This window comes from Idiotropiscis lumnitzeri, chromosome 14, assembly GCF_059441095.1.
Source record: "Idiotropiscis lumnitzeri isolate Australia: NSW breed Sydney's pygmy pipehorse chromosome 14, RoL_Ilum_1.0, whole genome shotgun sequence".
Lineage (NCBI taxonomy): Eukaryota > Metazoa > Chordata > Actinopteri > Syngnathiformes > Syngnathidae > Idiotropiscis > Idiotropiscis lumnitzeri.
In genome coordinates this window covers 16241922-16255849 of record NC_142404.1, presented here as the reverse complement: position 1 = coordinate 16255849, position 13928 = coordinate 16241922, and the positions used below count along the sequence as shown (strand labels likewise).

General features: G+C 42.7%; 2 protein-coding genes across 6 annotated transcripts in view; one reads left to right on the top strand and one right to left on the bottom strand.

Moving 5' to 3' along the window:
- Window positions 1-513: 513 nt before the first annotated feature.
- Window positions 514-4762, top strand: cd302 (CD302 molecule). 2 transcript variants are annotated; one of them, XM_088314641.1, is made up of 6 exons: window positions 514-680; window positions 1790-1915; window positions 2126-2236; window positions 2575-2757; window positions 3121-3138; window positions 3225-4762. In XM_088314641.1, exons 1-6 carry the CDS (start codon window positions 587-589, stop codon window positions 3425-3427), a joined length of 735 nt encoding a protein of 244 aa, XP_088170767.1. In that variant the 5' UTR covers window positions 514-586; the 3' UTR covers window positions 3428-4762. The 2 variants fall into 2 exon arrangements, with proteins under 2 accessions (XP_088170767.1, XP_088170766.1); XM_088314640.1 differs by having other exon boundaries at window positions 3118-3138.
- Window positions 4763-9358: 4596 nt separating this feature from the next.
- Window positions 9359-13928, bottom strand: part of LOC148323712 (protein TANC1-like) — a 74686-nt gene continuing 70116 nt past the window's right edge. For all 4 annotated transcript variants that reach the window (XM_088314824.1, XM_088314826.1, XM_088314825.1 and 1 more), the window contains 4 exons: window positions 13750-13841; window positions 12130-12276; window positions 11919-12019; window positions 9359-11535 (listed from right to left, as the gene is read on the bottom strand). In XM_088314824.1, the coding sequence (XP_088170950.1) occupies window positions 10458-11535; window positions 11919-12019; window positions 12130-12276; window positions 13750-13841 (1418 nt within the window). In that variant the 3' untranslated portion in view covers window positions 9359-10457. The remainder of the gene's footprint in view (window positions 11536-11918; window positions 12020-12129; window positions 12277-13749; window positions 13842-13928) is intronic.

Genomic DNA, 13928 nt, shown 5'->3' with positions numbered 1-13928 from the left:
GTAATTCCATTTATCCTAGTAGTTCCGCAGTTTTACATTTACAATTGCACTTACATTGCGAGTTACTCGCTGAAGTGGGATCTTTGCATCGATAAGAAACTGACAGCATACCAAACTCGGAGTAAATAATTAATTCGTCTCCATCTTTCGCATTCTCACATTGTGCTTTGAACGCGTCATTTGGCATTCGACTTTTGACTGCGTTGAAGGGGTTATTTCAAATTCTTGTTTTCTGAGTAATGTCCATCTCCAAATAAATGGTAAACACAATGAAATGTGTCTTTTGAGGGCATTTTGACATCATGTTTCAAATTTTGTCCTCGTTCAAATCAACTTGTACCATGCTTGAAAATGAGTCCGCTACAAAATAGTTGCAACACAAGCTTTTGGGGAGGTAAAAAATGTTGGTTACTTTCTTAATTATATTGTACACAAGTTATGTCACACAACCGAACGTTGCAAATGGTTCTGATCTGCCTTCTTCTGAGGTAGGCGTCAACAAGTGGGCGGGGCGAGTTCGCCTTGCTGGAAAAAAAAAAGAAAAACAAGTCGGGAATTTTGCTGCTTCTTGTGGCTCTCTTCTGTCATGGAGTCGCCGCAGAAAAGTGGTCGTCGTCCACTGTCCCTGACGTGCTGCGTGTGTGTGTTTCTTCTCCAGCTGCAGGCGGCTTGGACGGGAGGTAAGGAGCGACCGCGACGAAGTTCGCACTCTTCACTTTCGATATATCGTTTCGATATCATGTTCACGCACGACCGTTGTCTCGATACGTGCATTTTAATGGCCTCTTAATCTGAGTGCTAACTTGCTCTTGTCTTGTGTCGTTTGGGGAAATGAACGCATTTCAAAAGTCTCTCGATTGTCGATACTGTTGTTTACTTTGGAGCGAAGAGCCACTGGAGTGCGTGCATGGATATCAAATTGCACAATTTCCTGTTAACACGTCCTCCTTTTATCCCCTTTACACTTCTCGCCAGTCGTCATTAAAGCGTTACGACTAAACAAATGAGCACGTTTATCACTCTTTCTAATTATTTCACATTGTGTTGATTACTTCAGCTCTTGAGCGGACTGCATGGGTCATAAATCAATTCATAGAGTTACAACTAATGAACAGTCAGCAATGGGCATTTAAATGTCCTCCAAATCACGATCCGATGTTTACCACTATTGATAAGTGATTTAACTTTGGGTGATAACTCACCATTTGGGATTAATGAAGTATCATACCTGCTTAATCCACTTAAAGTTCGATTAGTGGAACGTAGCGCATAAACAAAAGTTTAAATAGCTTGTAACTGACTTTAATACCCTCTAAAGGTTGTTTACCTCTAATTAGAATTAGTATACTGCAAGTTTGGGATTAGTGAAATTTAAATGGCCTACTAATCCAGATGGTTGTCTTTTTAAGAAGGTTTACTTTTATCAAGAAATGAACTGAGAACTAATCTGTTGTTGCATTTATCGCCTTTAAGAGCTTTAAACAGGGGAAAAAAACGTTTATCAAAAGAAGCTTTACCCTATTGAAAGTCCTTTCAGTTTTGTTAAATCCTTCAAGGGCCGTCCAGTTTTTTATTATATTTTTGCAAACACATTTGTTATTATTCACTTTTGTTTGGGGGAATGATTTGGGGCTTTTTAGGGCAGTTAGAAATGACAGCCCTCACTTTGTGGAAATAATCCCAACCCTGATTTTAGATTCTTAGATTGTGAACTCCCCAAAATATACTTTGAAAAGACACAACAAGTGACGGTGTTTTAATTTTTTTGTACGTGGCGTTCTCTCCTCAGACTGTCCTGCCGACGGACGCACCTGGGTGCCCTTTAAAGACAGATGTTACCACTTTGTCCACGGAGAAGAAGACAAACTCAAACTGTATAATTTTGACAGTGCCAAAAGTCTCTGCCCAAACTCTGGTATGTTAAAAATATAGCGCATGTAAGATTAGGATTTACAGACACAATCAAGAACAGACAAATCCAAAATTTAGCATTCACAAAGATAATGCAGAATGTTTTTTTTTTTTTTTATTGACAGTGACGCTAGCAGGTGTTCCTAATGTTGTGGCTAGTCAATGTATCTGTCATTTTTATTTATTTATTTTTTTAAACGGATCGCTTTTACAGAGCTGCTGTCCATCCAGACTGCTGAGGAGAATGACTTTGTGGTTAAATATAGTCCCAAGGTGTGGAAAGGCGAAGTCGACATGTGGCTCGGAATGTATTACGATACAAACAGTAAGTGTCATGTGACCACTGACTTGTTTTTTTGGGGGGGGGCTAAAACTGAAACGCAGGCTTACACGTAACTTTTAATTTTTTTTTTTTTTTTTTTATATTTAAGCATTTGTATCAGACTTTTGTTTTCTGTTCAAGTAAATAATAGAGCAACTTCCCCACGCAGCTCACTGTACATCCTGACACAGCTTCAGGATATCCTTTTTTTTTTTTTTGCATAATGGAGGCACAAAATGGGATTTTTTTTATCAAGTATTTAGGAAGTGAAAGATGCGCATCAGGGATTTCTTTCAGCAGTAGTCCAGTACTGTTTGTGCTGACGCAATCACTCTTACCAGGTGAAGACATGATGTGGTTGGACGAAGAGCCGGTCAAGTTTACCAACTGGGAACCGGGCTCGTCCCCGTTGGACTTTGTGCCCATGGAAACGTGCGGGGCTCTCCACAGCGACACGGGCAAGTGGGAACGTGTCAGCTGCTTGGATGATCTGGAGAACGGCGTGGTCTGCGAGGCGGCTCAGAGTACGTGTTGACTTCTTCTTTGGACGAGACGCTGGTCCATCTCTGAAGTTCTTTTTCATGCTCACCTGTCGGCGTCCAAAAACATTTCTTAATTTAGGTTCATTGAAGATTTTCATCTAACATTGGTGTGAATTTAAGACTGGTTGTCTTTGCCCTTTTGGGGCGTCGAGAACACATGCATTACTAACTTTGTCCACTGGAGGTCACTGACAACCGCTTAAACGCATTCTCAAGCTTTTATACATAATTTGCACACGTGTAAAAAAAATGTAACGTATAATGTTGAACCATCTTGTCTTTCAAAATCTAAAGGGCGACTTAGTTTTTCGCTCATTAACTCAGTTTGTTTGTTTTTTTCAGAAGAAGTGGAAGCCAAACAAAGTAAGTTTTTTTTCACCCCATATACATTTTTAATACCGTTTGTACCGAGTGACAACTTAACTGCGATGTCGATTGTCCTCCGTCAGAACCCAGCGGGCTGATGTCTGGCCTGGTCATTCTCTGCGTAATCGCCATCATGGCCGTCTCCGCCGTGGTTTGGTTCATACACCAGAAGCAACATTCGGGCTCCTCCGTCGTCACGGCGTTCGAGTACCACCCGCCGTTCAGGGCGCCCGACAGCGACCGCTCCTGCTTGGTGGAGGCTGAGGAGTTAAACAGCGGGCCGTAGGAGGGAGTTCCCTTCTGTCCAAAACGCCGCGTGGTAACACCAGACAGTGCCAAAAGTTTTGACTCGGAATGTAAGATGTCACCACTTCAAACTACACTAGTATCTACACTAGCGATCATTCATACACAGTCCATCTCAGTGGCATTCAATTATTCACTAGGCAATCATCTTGCGAGGATCGAAACTTTGTGTGAGATCATTTTCAATTTTAAGCATATTTTTCCCCCCTATGAATTTGACAATAAAAACTTGAATAAGCTAATGCTCATTCCCATCACTGGCTAAATTGATAAGCCGTCAAAGTCAAAATAAATGTCATCCAAATATTAAAAAAATATATATCCGCTTAACGCCTCTAATGGCTTGAATAAATTCCACTTCCCACATCATGACCAGGGGCACTCGCATGCTAGCTCGCAAGCTAGCTCGCATGCTAGCTCGCATGCTAGCTCGCATGCTAGCTCGCAAGCTAGCTCGCAAGCTAGCTCGTGACACCAACTGTCACCGAGTGCTGGTGTCCTTGCCCAAAAAATAAACAAATCAGGGAAAATGAAATGGTGAAAAACAGTTTCGGTCATATCTCCACAATTCAATGTTTTCAACAGTTATCATCAGACATGAAAAAAAAAATCTCTGAAGTCACTTTACAGGGTCTGTGAGGGAAAACAAATAATCTGAGCATGTGTGTTAATGTTGTGGTGCATTTTCGAACAGCCAAGTGGTTATACTTGTTTTGAAAATTGCATGCGGGCTCTCGGCCACCGGTGTCACTCCCCCGCCCCTGAAATCTGACACCTTTTGTTACTGACTTTAATAAGTTTTCTTTTCCAAACGGAGCCTTTTTAGCTTATGAAATATTTTTTTTCCACCTGTGAAGAACACGAGAGGCTTTTCATTTCTGAATACTCGTTGTTGCGACCGCTTTATGAAAGTGTAAATGTTGCCACTGTTAAATAACAAAGCAATGATGAAAGGCATTTTGTAAAGTTACAGTGACTCCCTGAAAAGTGATCAATCATTCCCCTTATTTTTCTACTTTTTCCCCCCCCTATGCATTTCCTAACCCAATGCACAATAATCAAATTGTCGTCCGGCTCTCCTGTTTGTGCTCTTTAATCAGCTGATCAAAAGTGAATTTTGCGCAATGAAAAACTTGGTTCATGATTAAAAAAAATTTTTTTTTTCTTTCACGATTTGTAAATGTACTTTGTGATCAAAATATTTCAATTACGACTGCTTCCATATGATGCTTTTGTGCAATATAGTTTAACATGCAACCAGAACAATCTGAGCCCTGCTCATCCATAATAATAATAAAAAAATCATTTATAAGAACTTGTTTGTGCTTTTTTTTTGGGTCATCGCAGTTGTGCACTCCAAACATCAACTTGGTGACTTGTTGAGAGGGTAAACACACATTTTGTTTGGGGCTTATCATGTGACGCAATGCAACAGACTTGCAGTTTGTCAGCAATGTTTGTATTTCTTGAAAATAGCTCACTCGGCAAAAGAACAAAGTGATTGCTGCTCTCTGACACCACATTTTGTTCGGGGTGTGTGTGTGGGGGGGGGGGGGGGGGGGGGCTCCTTCACACACTCTCCAGTCAGTCTGCTCCAGTTCTGTGCTGTGCCTTTCGTACCTTTCTGGGTGAGACACATGCATTTTACTTCATCGGCCAGAAAATTATTCAGTACGGTATCTTAATTATATCTATGATTGTGACGTCTAGTGACAGGCAGAGCAATTAAATGCGCTTCCGAAAATGGAAACTAGTACATTGCATGGAAAAAAAAAGTCTACACACCCTTGCTAAAATGCTATACAAGGACATAAAATAAGATAAATGATCTTAAAGCTTTCTCCACCATTAACGTAACCCATGACCCGACTCAATTAAAAAAAAAAAGTTTTTGAAAGGGGAATAAAAATAAACATTCAGACGCATCTGACAAGTAAATGGGAGACAGCGCCAGCATTTAAAGTGCTTCTGGTGAACCACAAATTTCATATTTTACTACTGTACTGTGATTATGTGAGTAATATCGCCCATTGTTCTATTGTCAAACTCAATTTAGTACTCATGAGACTGACTCAGCAAAAGATGGCAATTTCCTCATTCGGCCACAAGAGAGCGCTGTTTTATCGTGTTCATCTTTTTTCCTCCATCAACCCTCAGTGACAATCTTGTGTCGTAATTTTTGCGTATCAGTTATAATAATTCCCTTTCTTTTGCCAATTGTAAACATGCTTTTTTAAGTTCTTCAACAACTCTGTGGCCAAAAGTGTTGCAGTAAATGAGACGGTGTGTAGCATCCAAATGTGTTGACATGTGCTTGCTGTTTTTTCATGAAACACTTAACAAGCTTTTATTTGCCCACAGGAACAAGGGACACTTCTGCACACTTTAAAATAGCACGACAGGTATAAAAAAGAAAAGAAAAAAGACACCATGAATCTCACCTTCTGCCTGTCACTATATGTCACCGACATGGATAGATGAGAAATTATTGTTCTGTTGTAAAGAAAAAAACATTTGGACTAAGTTTTTATTAGATGTGATTTTAACAACGAACATCTAGAATCTGTTATGCGTTTGCGTGTCAGACTTGCGGCAGTGTGATGTTTAATGGCGCACTGGGACAGACTTTTGAGATCATGTTCTACTTTCCAAGCAAGCTCAACGGAAAACGCTTTTGAATCCTAAAGTAGCTTTACTGTCCATTTGCTTTCAGTCAAACTCAAAGAATATTCCACTTGTTCATGTCATTGTGGTTCTTTTTTTTTTTTTTTGAACATGATAAATGCATTCTCCTTCTTTCCCGTCTGTAGAAGCTGAGCTGGAGCAGATTGTGTGCCAAGGTCAATAAACTCTTTTTACTCTCTGTATATACTCTATTATGCTCATGGTATATTACCACAATGCAATGGTAAACCTCCCATTTTCCAGGAATGCTTATATGGTTATTGTTAGCCTTATGGGATGGCATCATAAAAAAAGCAATTACCTGAAGTCACCTGAGGTTGGCTTGTGACACAAATGAGGACTGCAGTAAAACGATGGAGGGGTTCGATAGTACAGGTGTACCTAATGTTGTGTCCTGCGATTGAAGCACGCGTGGAGACGGTGACGTAATCTACTCCGTGTCATCTGCGTCTGTTCAAGTGATTTCCAATGGGGGGAAAAAAGTGATTTTCAATGAAAAACGTCTGAGGTTTGCTTCTGGCACGACGTGTCCAAATGACTCAGTCTTGTAGACTGAAAGACTCCACGCGCTATCGTTGGGGCCAGCAGAGCCCGTGTGCTCCTTCCCGGTAGTGACTTTGCTCCTTTAATAATGATGAAATTATTTCATGATGATGATTATGTGTGCAATGCTAACGAATTGAGAGCTCGTGCGCACCGAAATTCATCGCTAAACGAGTTAGCTATCAGTTCCGAGCTAGCGTTAGCAACACCTTGCCACGATTCCACAATTCTTGACCACTTATGCAACATTTAAAGACTTGGATGTTAAGTTAAAACCAAACGGCCAGGATGACTTACCAGATTAGTTAAATGAGCACCGCAGACATTCCTTATTATGTCGTCGGTCCAGTCTGTGTGCAGGTACAAGTCCTGGAATGGCATGTTTCCTCTTGGAATTGAGAAGGAGAAAAAAAAGCTAATTTCTACTCTTATACCTGTACACACCAAAACAATGCATGTTGTTATTGTTTGAAACTATTCATACAACTCCACGCTTTAGGGAAACAAAAATCTTCGACGCGCAACTTTCGATGACGTCATAAAAGAAAAAGCCAGAGCGCCACCAGTGGCCATCTTGCGTTGCCAATGTCGAAACACGCCTAACTTTCATGGTATGTTGTCATATACAGCGATCTTGCCATGAAAATTATACTGATAATTAGTTTCAGTGAAAAAAAATAAAGGCATACATGGGAATCGCTGAGTGGGAGAGTGCGTTCGTGTATGCGTGTAGTACTCACGCATTGACAAGCATGGAGATGGTGGGAGTTAAAAATGTTTGATCCTAAAATGACAAGCCGCAATTGGAAAGCATAAACGTAAGCCGCTTTTGTCAATGCTCTGATTATCCGATGACACACACACAACACTCACACACCACTCAATAGCACTGACACAAAAAAATCAGAAACCACACACACAACCAAAACACACACAACACAATCTCCTCCCAGGAATTTGCGTGCAGCAACAATCCGGCGTGGTATTATGAGCCCACAAGCTCCCATCATCACCTTTTAAGCCAGGCTGCAACAACATTGGTAGCTAGCTACAAGGTCGCTCAAGGTGTCAATCGTTTTTGCCGGTCACCATGGCAACCACCAACTGTAGCGCTAAAACAGTCCGCCAAAATAAACAACACACCTTAACTTCATTCCTGCATCCTTACTTTCGGGAAATAAAAGAACAGGTGTTGTCAACAGGCCGCTTTGGCATCTGAAAAAGCTGACTGGAATTCAACGCCCCGCCATGCTCCTATCGTTTGTAATATTATTATTTTTTTTTAGTAAATGTCATTGGGTGAAGATTTGCTCATTAATAACACTTCAATTCCATCAGACGTGACGGGGATGAAAAATGAAAAGGAATAGAAGGTGATCATTTTGAGCGTCGCTGTCAGATCGGAGCGTCTCATTGAAAAATGCGAGTGGACGTAAAAATGCAAAAGGCGCTCATTTGTGCCACAGTGACAAATGGATGAAGTTTTTTTTTTTTTTTTGCAGATGCTTACGGCGAGTGTTGGATTAGATTCGTCATAAATCGACTGCGATGTACCACTGAATTATTTATAAGTGACTGTAAAAAAAACATAAAAAAAATCTGAGTTGTTACTTAATGACTTTTCCAGGAACTTTCTTCCTCTCCAAGTATCCATACTTGAGTATGAGTACTTTTGCTCCCTCTGAACTCAGGAATGTTGCGTTGACGTCTTTTAGAGTCGGTGGGTGTCCGCATCACGAAATGCGAAACTCCATGAGGGATTGACGCCATGTTGCAGCCAAGCACTACTTTTGTCTAAATTAAGCCCCTCCCCTCATCTCTACTGGGCGGCAAAGCACTACTTTTGTCTGAATTTATCCAGCCAAACCACTTTCACCTCGTTCCTTGTCAATAAAAGCACTACTTTTGTCTAAATGAAGCCCCTCCACTCACCTACCCTCACTTCCACGAGTGGCTGCCAGGATGGCCGAGTGGTCTAAGGCGCCGCGTTCAGGACCCAGTCTCCCCAGGAGGCCTGGGTTCGAATCTCGAATTTCCCCATTGTGGGACTAATAAAGGGCAAATTACAAAGAATGCACAGGATGGCAGAAAAGCACTATTTTTGTCTAAATGAAGCTCCTCAACTCACTCCAGCATGGTTCCTTTGGCACGGAGATGGCAGCAAAGCTTTTGTCTAAAATAACCAATGTTACTCACTTCAACAAAGTTCCTCGGCATCAAGATGTGAATGCCATACCGCGAGTACCGCACGGCATCACTGCACAATCTCTCCTTAGATGGCTTTTCCTACGAGCGCGCGTCAATGGAGAGCTGGATTAGAGCCAAGAAGAAAAGCAGCCCCATGACCAATCTGCCCTGCAGACCACACTGCTCACTCCGAACCGTGCTCTGAAGATGGTCATCAGCCGATGGAAGTGGAGCCAACAACAATCATCGAGACACGAAAAGAACGCCGACCTGAAAGAGTTCCATAGTTACATTATCATATGGAATAACCTTTGACCTAGGAAAACCATTATTGGAGGTATATTGGGTGTCTTTCTGCAGTAACAGATTGAAAAGAAAAACGACATAAGGTTGTCTAACAATTAGATGAACAAATACTTGCACACACGTGATAAGATACGATTTTTTTGAAGCACATTTTCAAAACAAACATCCATTCTTGTTTGATCACACTGAGTAGACGTGTTTGTCATCCCTCGGGGGAGTCTTTATTTCTCTCCCATGGTTGCCATGGCAGCACAACTCCATTACAGTATGCGACCACAATACTGACGAAAAACATGGCATTGAACGGTTGCGTCGACGGAAGGAGATATGGTGTAAACCGCAAAATGTAGCATGCACTTCATTTAAATGTCTTGGGTAGCTGTGCAAAAATAACTATATAAAATATATTGCTCTTACACTGAAGCCATTGGTAAATAAATTAATCTAGACAGCAACAACAAGCAAATAGAGAAAAAGACTTTAAACTCTGTTAATGCTGATTCATAACATGTACAAACATATTTAACAAACGTGTGTGCGTGTGTGTGTGTCTCTTTTTCTCTGGACATTTAACACAATTTGAACAACACTGTGCATACAAATGACAATAGTCAGGTTGAAAAACAACACGGCGCTCACGAAAAAAGTTGGGATGTTTTGGACCTTGGGGAGAAATTTCAGGATGAAGCTAAAATGCACGAGGACCCTTTCAGGTTAACTTGATTGGACCTGTCGGAAAGGAGCGTGTGGATGGTGTTATGCATGGTGAGCAGCGAGGGGACGATTGGGTCAACTTTGAATCATTTCAAATTTATAACAGGTGTTTGATTTGTGATGATATCGAAGGAAGTCCCTTTTTTTTGCAACCAGCTGATGACACTCTGAGTCTGTAAGATGAGTCGCTTATATTTTCATGGATTAATACCAGCCGGGGTAAAATGAATGTCATTTTTAACGTATAAATCCGTCAATGGTAGCGAATGAGTTATGCACCTGTTGTAAATTTTGACGTTCAGCTCCTTGTTAGCGAACAGCAACTCTTCCAGAAAGTTGCTCCCTGCTCACCATGCAAACCGCCACCCACACTTGCCGTTCGAGCAGCTCACCCTGAGCTCCAATATCCCGAACTTTTTTTGTGATTAGTGTATTTATACAAACCAAGAGGTGAAAGCTTTTTCAAACACAGGAATGTCCAGTTGACGCTCGGTCCCTCCATCAGTGCAAAACATCCGTCTTGTAACAAAAGATGTGGCGGACGGGCGTGAACATTTGGCACGGCTCTCCCGGGACTACACGTTGGACTCAATAAACGATCGCTTTGGCTTGATGGACGTGATGTGCAGGGCTTGGCTGGGGTTGGCCAGGGACTTGGCGTCCTTGAAACAGATGAACTTGTCAGAGTACTGGTTGGTGTGCGTCCCCCCGTTGTGTAACGGCGGCGCCGGCGGCCGGTGCTGGTCGCAATAAGCGCCGCTCGCCATTTTCCCGAAACTGTCGTTGACGTCGTCGTCCTCGACGGAGTGGTTGATCCAGGCACGGGTGGCCGGTTGCGGGTTCTGCTGCAGGAAACGCGCCGTCTTGTCAGTGACGCCCATGAAGGGGCGGGGTTTGTACTCGCCGCTTTGCTGGCCGTGTTTGGACTTGACGTCCGGGCCCATCTTGCCGCTGTCCGACAGGCTGCCGCTGGACGCCAGGCTACTGGTGGAGCTGGACACGCGCATGTTCCCCCCGGACTCGCCGTCCAAGTGCGTTGAGACGGCTTTGGAGGAAAAGGACGCCGCCTCGCCGGCGTGGGTCATGACGGTCAGAGTCACGCGGTTTCCGTAGAGCGGCTCGTCGGCGGGCGTGGGGAGCGGGCTGATGTCGATCCCCGGGCCGGGCTTGAGCATGCCAGACATGTGTCGGCTTGGTAAGGGGCTGGAGGGAGCAAACTGGGATTTGACGCCGTGTGAGCTGGTCTTGACAATTTGGGCCTGCTTCGTGGGCTGCAGAAGCAAACCTTGAGGGTGGTCCCGAGGATAGCGCTGAGGAGGAAGTCTGCCCGGGTGATGACTGGCGTTGTTCCCCAGCGACCGGCACCGCGTGCGCTGGTCTTCTTCTTCGTCGTCGTCGTCCTCCTCTGCGCCGTGTCTTTGGCTCCACTCCGATGACTCCTCCCGGGAGTCGTCGCGCTCCCGGTCCGAGTCGTGGCCCCCCGCCGCCTGCGGGGTGCCGCCGACCGCTCCATCCGGGCCGCCTTTGATGTTCTGCGCCCGCTGCATCTGCTTACACTCGTCCTCCACGCGGGCTAGCAAGCGACGGATCTCGCGGTTATTGGGACACAACTTGGCGGCGTCGTGCAGGTCCGCTAGGGCGGCGGAGAACTGCCTACAAGACACAATGGGTGGAAATTCCAGATTGGCCAAAAACAATCCTGAATTTATTTATTTTTTAATCAAGAAAACAACACTATAATGTTGGACTTGAACTCAATGGATACCAACCCATTTTTTTATATAATTCAACCATTTAGCGCCTACCACAGGTTAACTTGAGAATTGCAATTTTTATTTATTTTTTTAAAGCAGTTGACATTCAAGAGTCCAATGCTGTTAATCACAAAGTATCAGGCTTGGGAATGATTGTAAGGATGTGAAATCGCCAGCAGATGTCAACAGTGTCGTTTTAAAAAAATAAATAAATAAATAAATAAATAAATTACTTTGTGAACTAGGCTGTTAATTGATTCAAATTTATCCTGAATCGTTTACCTGCTGCTCCTTTTAGCTCGTGCACGGGCATAATAGGCTTCGTAGGATTTTGGTTTCAGCTCCAGTGCTTTTGTCGCAAACTTCTCAGCCATCCCAAAGTCCTGTGACAAAGAGGTCATCCATTGTTAATTCAACCTTTTTAAAAAAAAAAAAAGAAGAAAGAAACACACAACACTTTGAAGTGTTAAAGAAGAACAAAATTCCCTCTTACGTTGGTTTTTCTGCGACAGCGGGAGAGGTTGAGGTAAAGAGAGACCCTCAGGTCTTTGAAGGCCTTCAGGTCGTCTCCGAAGCCCTCCCTGGGAAACTTCCTCAAAGCGTACTGGTACCTCTGAGCCGCCTCCTTCATCTTGCCTTTCTGGAGGACACATGAAGGCACATACGTGGTGAGCGAGACGGGGGAAGGAGGCTCAGGGCCAAACACTCGCAACGCTGGATGCTCTCGCGAAAAGGCCCTGGCCACTCGTCCATTTCCACACGTGCACAAGCAACAGATACTGCATGAGCCAGATGGAGTGAAGATATACGTTCAAGAAAACTGGGAGCGTTCCAAATTCTGGAGGGGAAAAGTGCGTGGGATGCGCAAACTCGATGAACCCTGACATGAATTGGAGACATGTGACTCCATCGCATAGAGGCTCATTAGCTTGAAAGATATACATTTAGGTTTGACTACTGTCATCGGTAATTTTATTTAATTTCAAAATTCTTTTTCTTTAGCTATCGTTAGGCTATTAACGCTAACTGCAAGGCTGACCAAGCTAGTGTGTGTTTTTTTTAAAAATGTTTTATAACACAAATTTGTTATTATTTTCTTTTATACTCATAGCAGTCAAAATATGAAACTGATATGTGCAGTTAATAATGATAATTTTACCGTGGAACACATGATTTTTATTTTAGGATTATTTTCTTATTCTTTTTATAAACCTGAAATAAAATTGGCCTTCAGTGTCCGGTAACATTACTTGCATTTATTTAGCATCTGACCCATTTAATTGGGTAATCAAAATTTATTTATTTATTATATCTATAAAAGAGTTAAATTTTGTAAAATAAACACATTTACATATCAATAAACAAGTAGTTAATTCCCTAAAAATAATGTTAATGTATTAAAAATAAAATATAAAATGATGAAACTAAAGTACTTTCTATATTTGACATGCACATTTAAACTGCAGTTTAAATCTGTTTAACGTCATCTTCAAATGACCCATCTATTCGATTTAAATATCAAATGTGCCCAATGAGTACAAAAGTTTGCACCCTCCTGACCTCCTGATTTCGTCTTCTGTTTTTTTTGCAAAATGTATCTTAGAATATGAACAGGCCACATTTGTCGTCAGGTGTGCTCACAGCCAAATGAGCCGAGTAGCTTACTCAAATGAGCTATTCACAAACTAACCGCTCGCTATCTCATTACGATTGTCAACCATGTTTGTTTTTAGTGCTTTGGCGTGGAGATGTTTGAGCTTCAGACTTCCCAGCAGTGGTGGAAGCAGCATAAAAGAGACACATTAGGCTGGCAGCTTTAACCTTTCTGCGCCGACGCCGTTAAATGTCAAAGCATTGATCAGGCCCCCTTTTGACAAAACAGCTGGGACACCTCCATCCATTCCTTCAAATTCTGGATTTTATATCACTCTCAATCAGTCCGTGCTGGGACTATGCATTGATTTTTCCGGAACTTGTACTTGAAGGCTCTTTTACTTTCAGTCCCAAAAGTTAGAAAACAGATCTCTGTACTTGCCACCCGCGTTCTTAATGTTTCAGTGACTAGTGGAACGTTTTAATACAGCACAGCAGACAACGTGTTCTCCAAGTGCACCTTGTAAAGCAGGTTCCCTTCCTCCATGAGCTTCTGAAGCAGGATGATGAGGATATCAGGTTTGGAGGTGGCCATGGCCCAAGCGGCATTGCCTGCGGAAGAGGAGGAAGCAAGACAAGACGTTAGGTCGCTCGCGTCGCAGCCATGTTGGGGCGCTTCCTGTATTTGACTGGAAATTG

Bases quoted from the DNA above. Each gene is read 5' to 3' on its own strand.
- cd302 (XM_088314640.1), top strand. From the start codon at position 587: ATGGAGTCGCCGCAGAAAAGTGGTCGTCGTCCACTGTCCCTGACGTGC. The intron at 1,916-2,125 runs GTATGTTAAAAA...TCGCTTTTACAG, and splicing joins AAGTCTCTGCCCAAACTCTG to AGCTGCTGTCCATCCAGACT. The intron at 3,139-3,224 runs GTAAGTTTTTTT...GTCCTCCGTCAG, and splicing joins AGAAGTGGAAGCCAAACAAA to AACCCAGCGGGCTGATGTCT.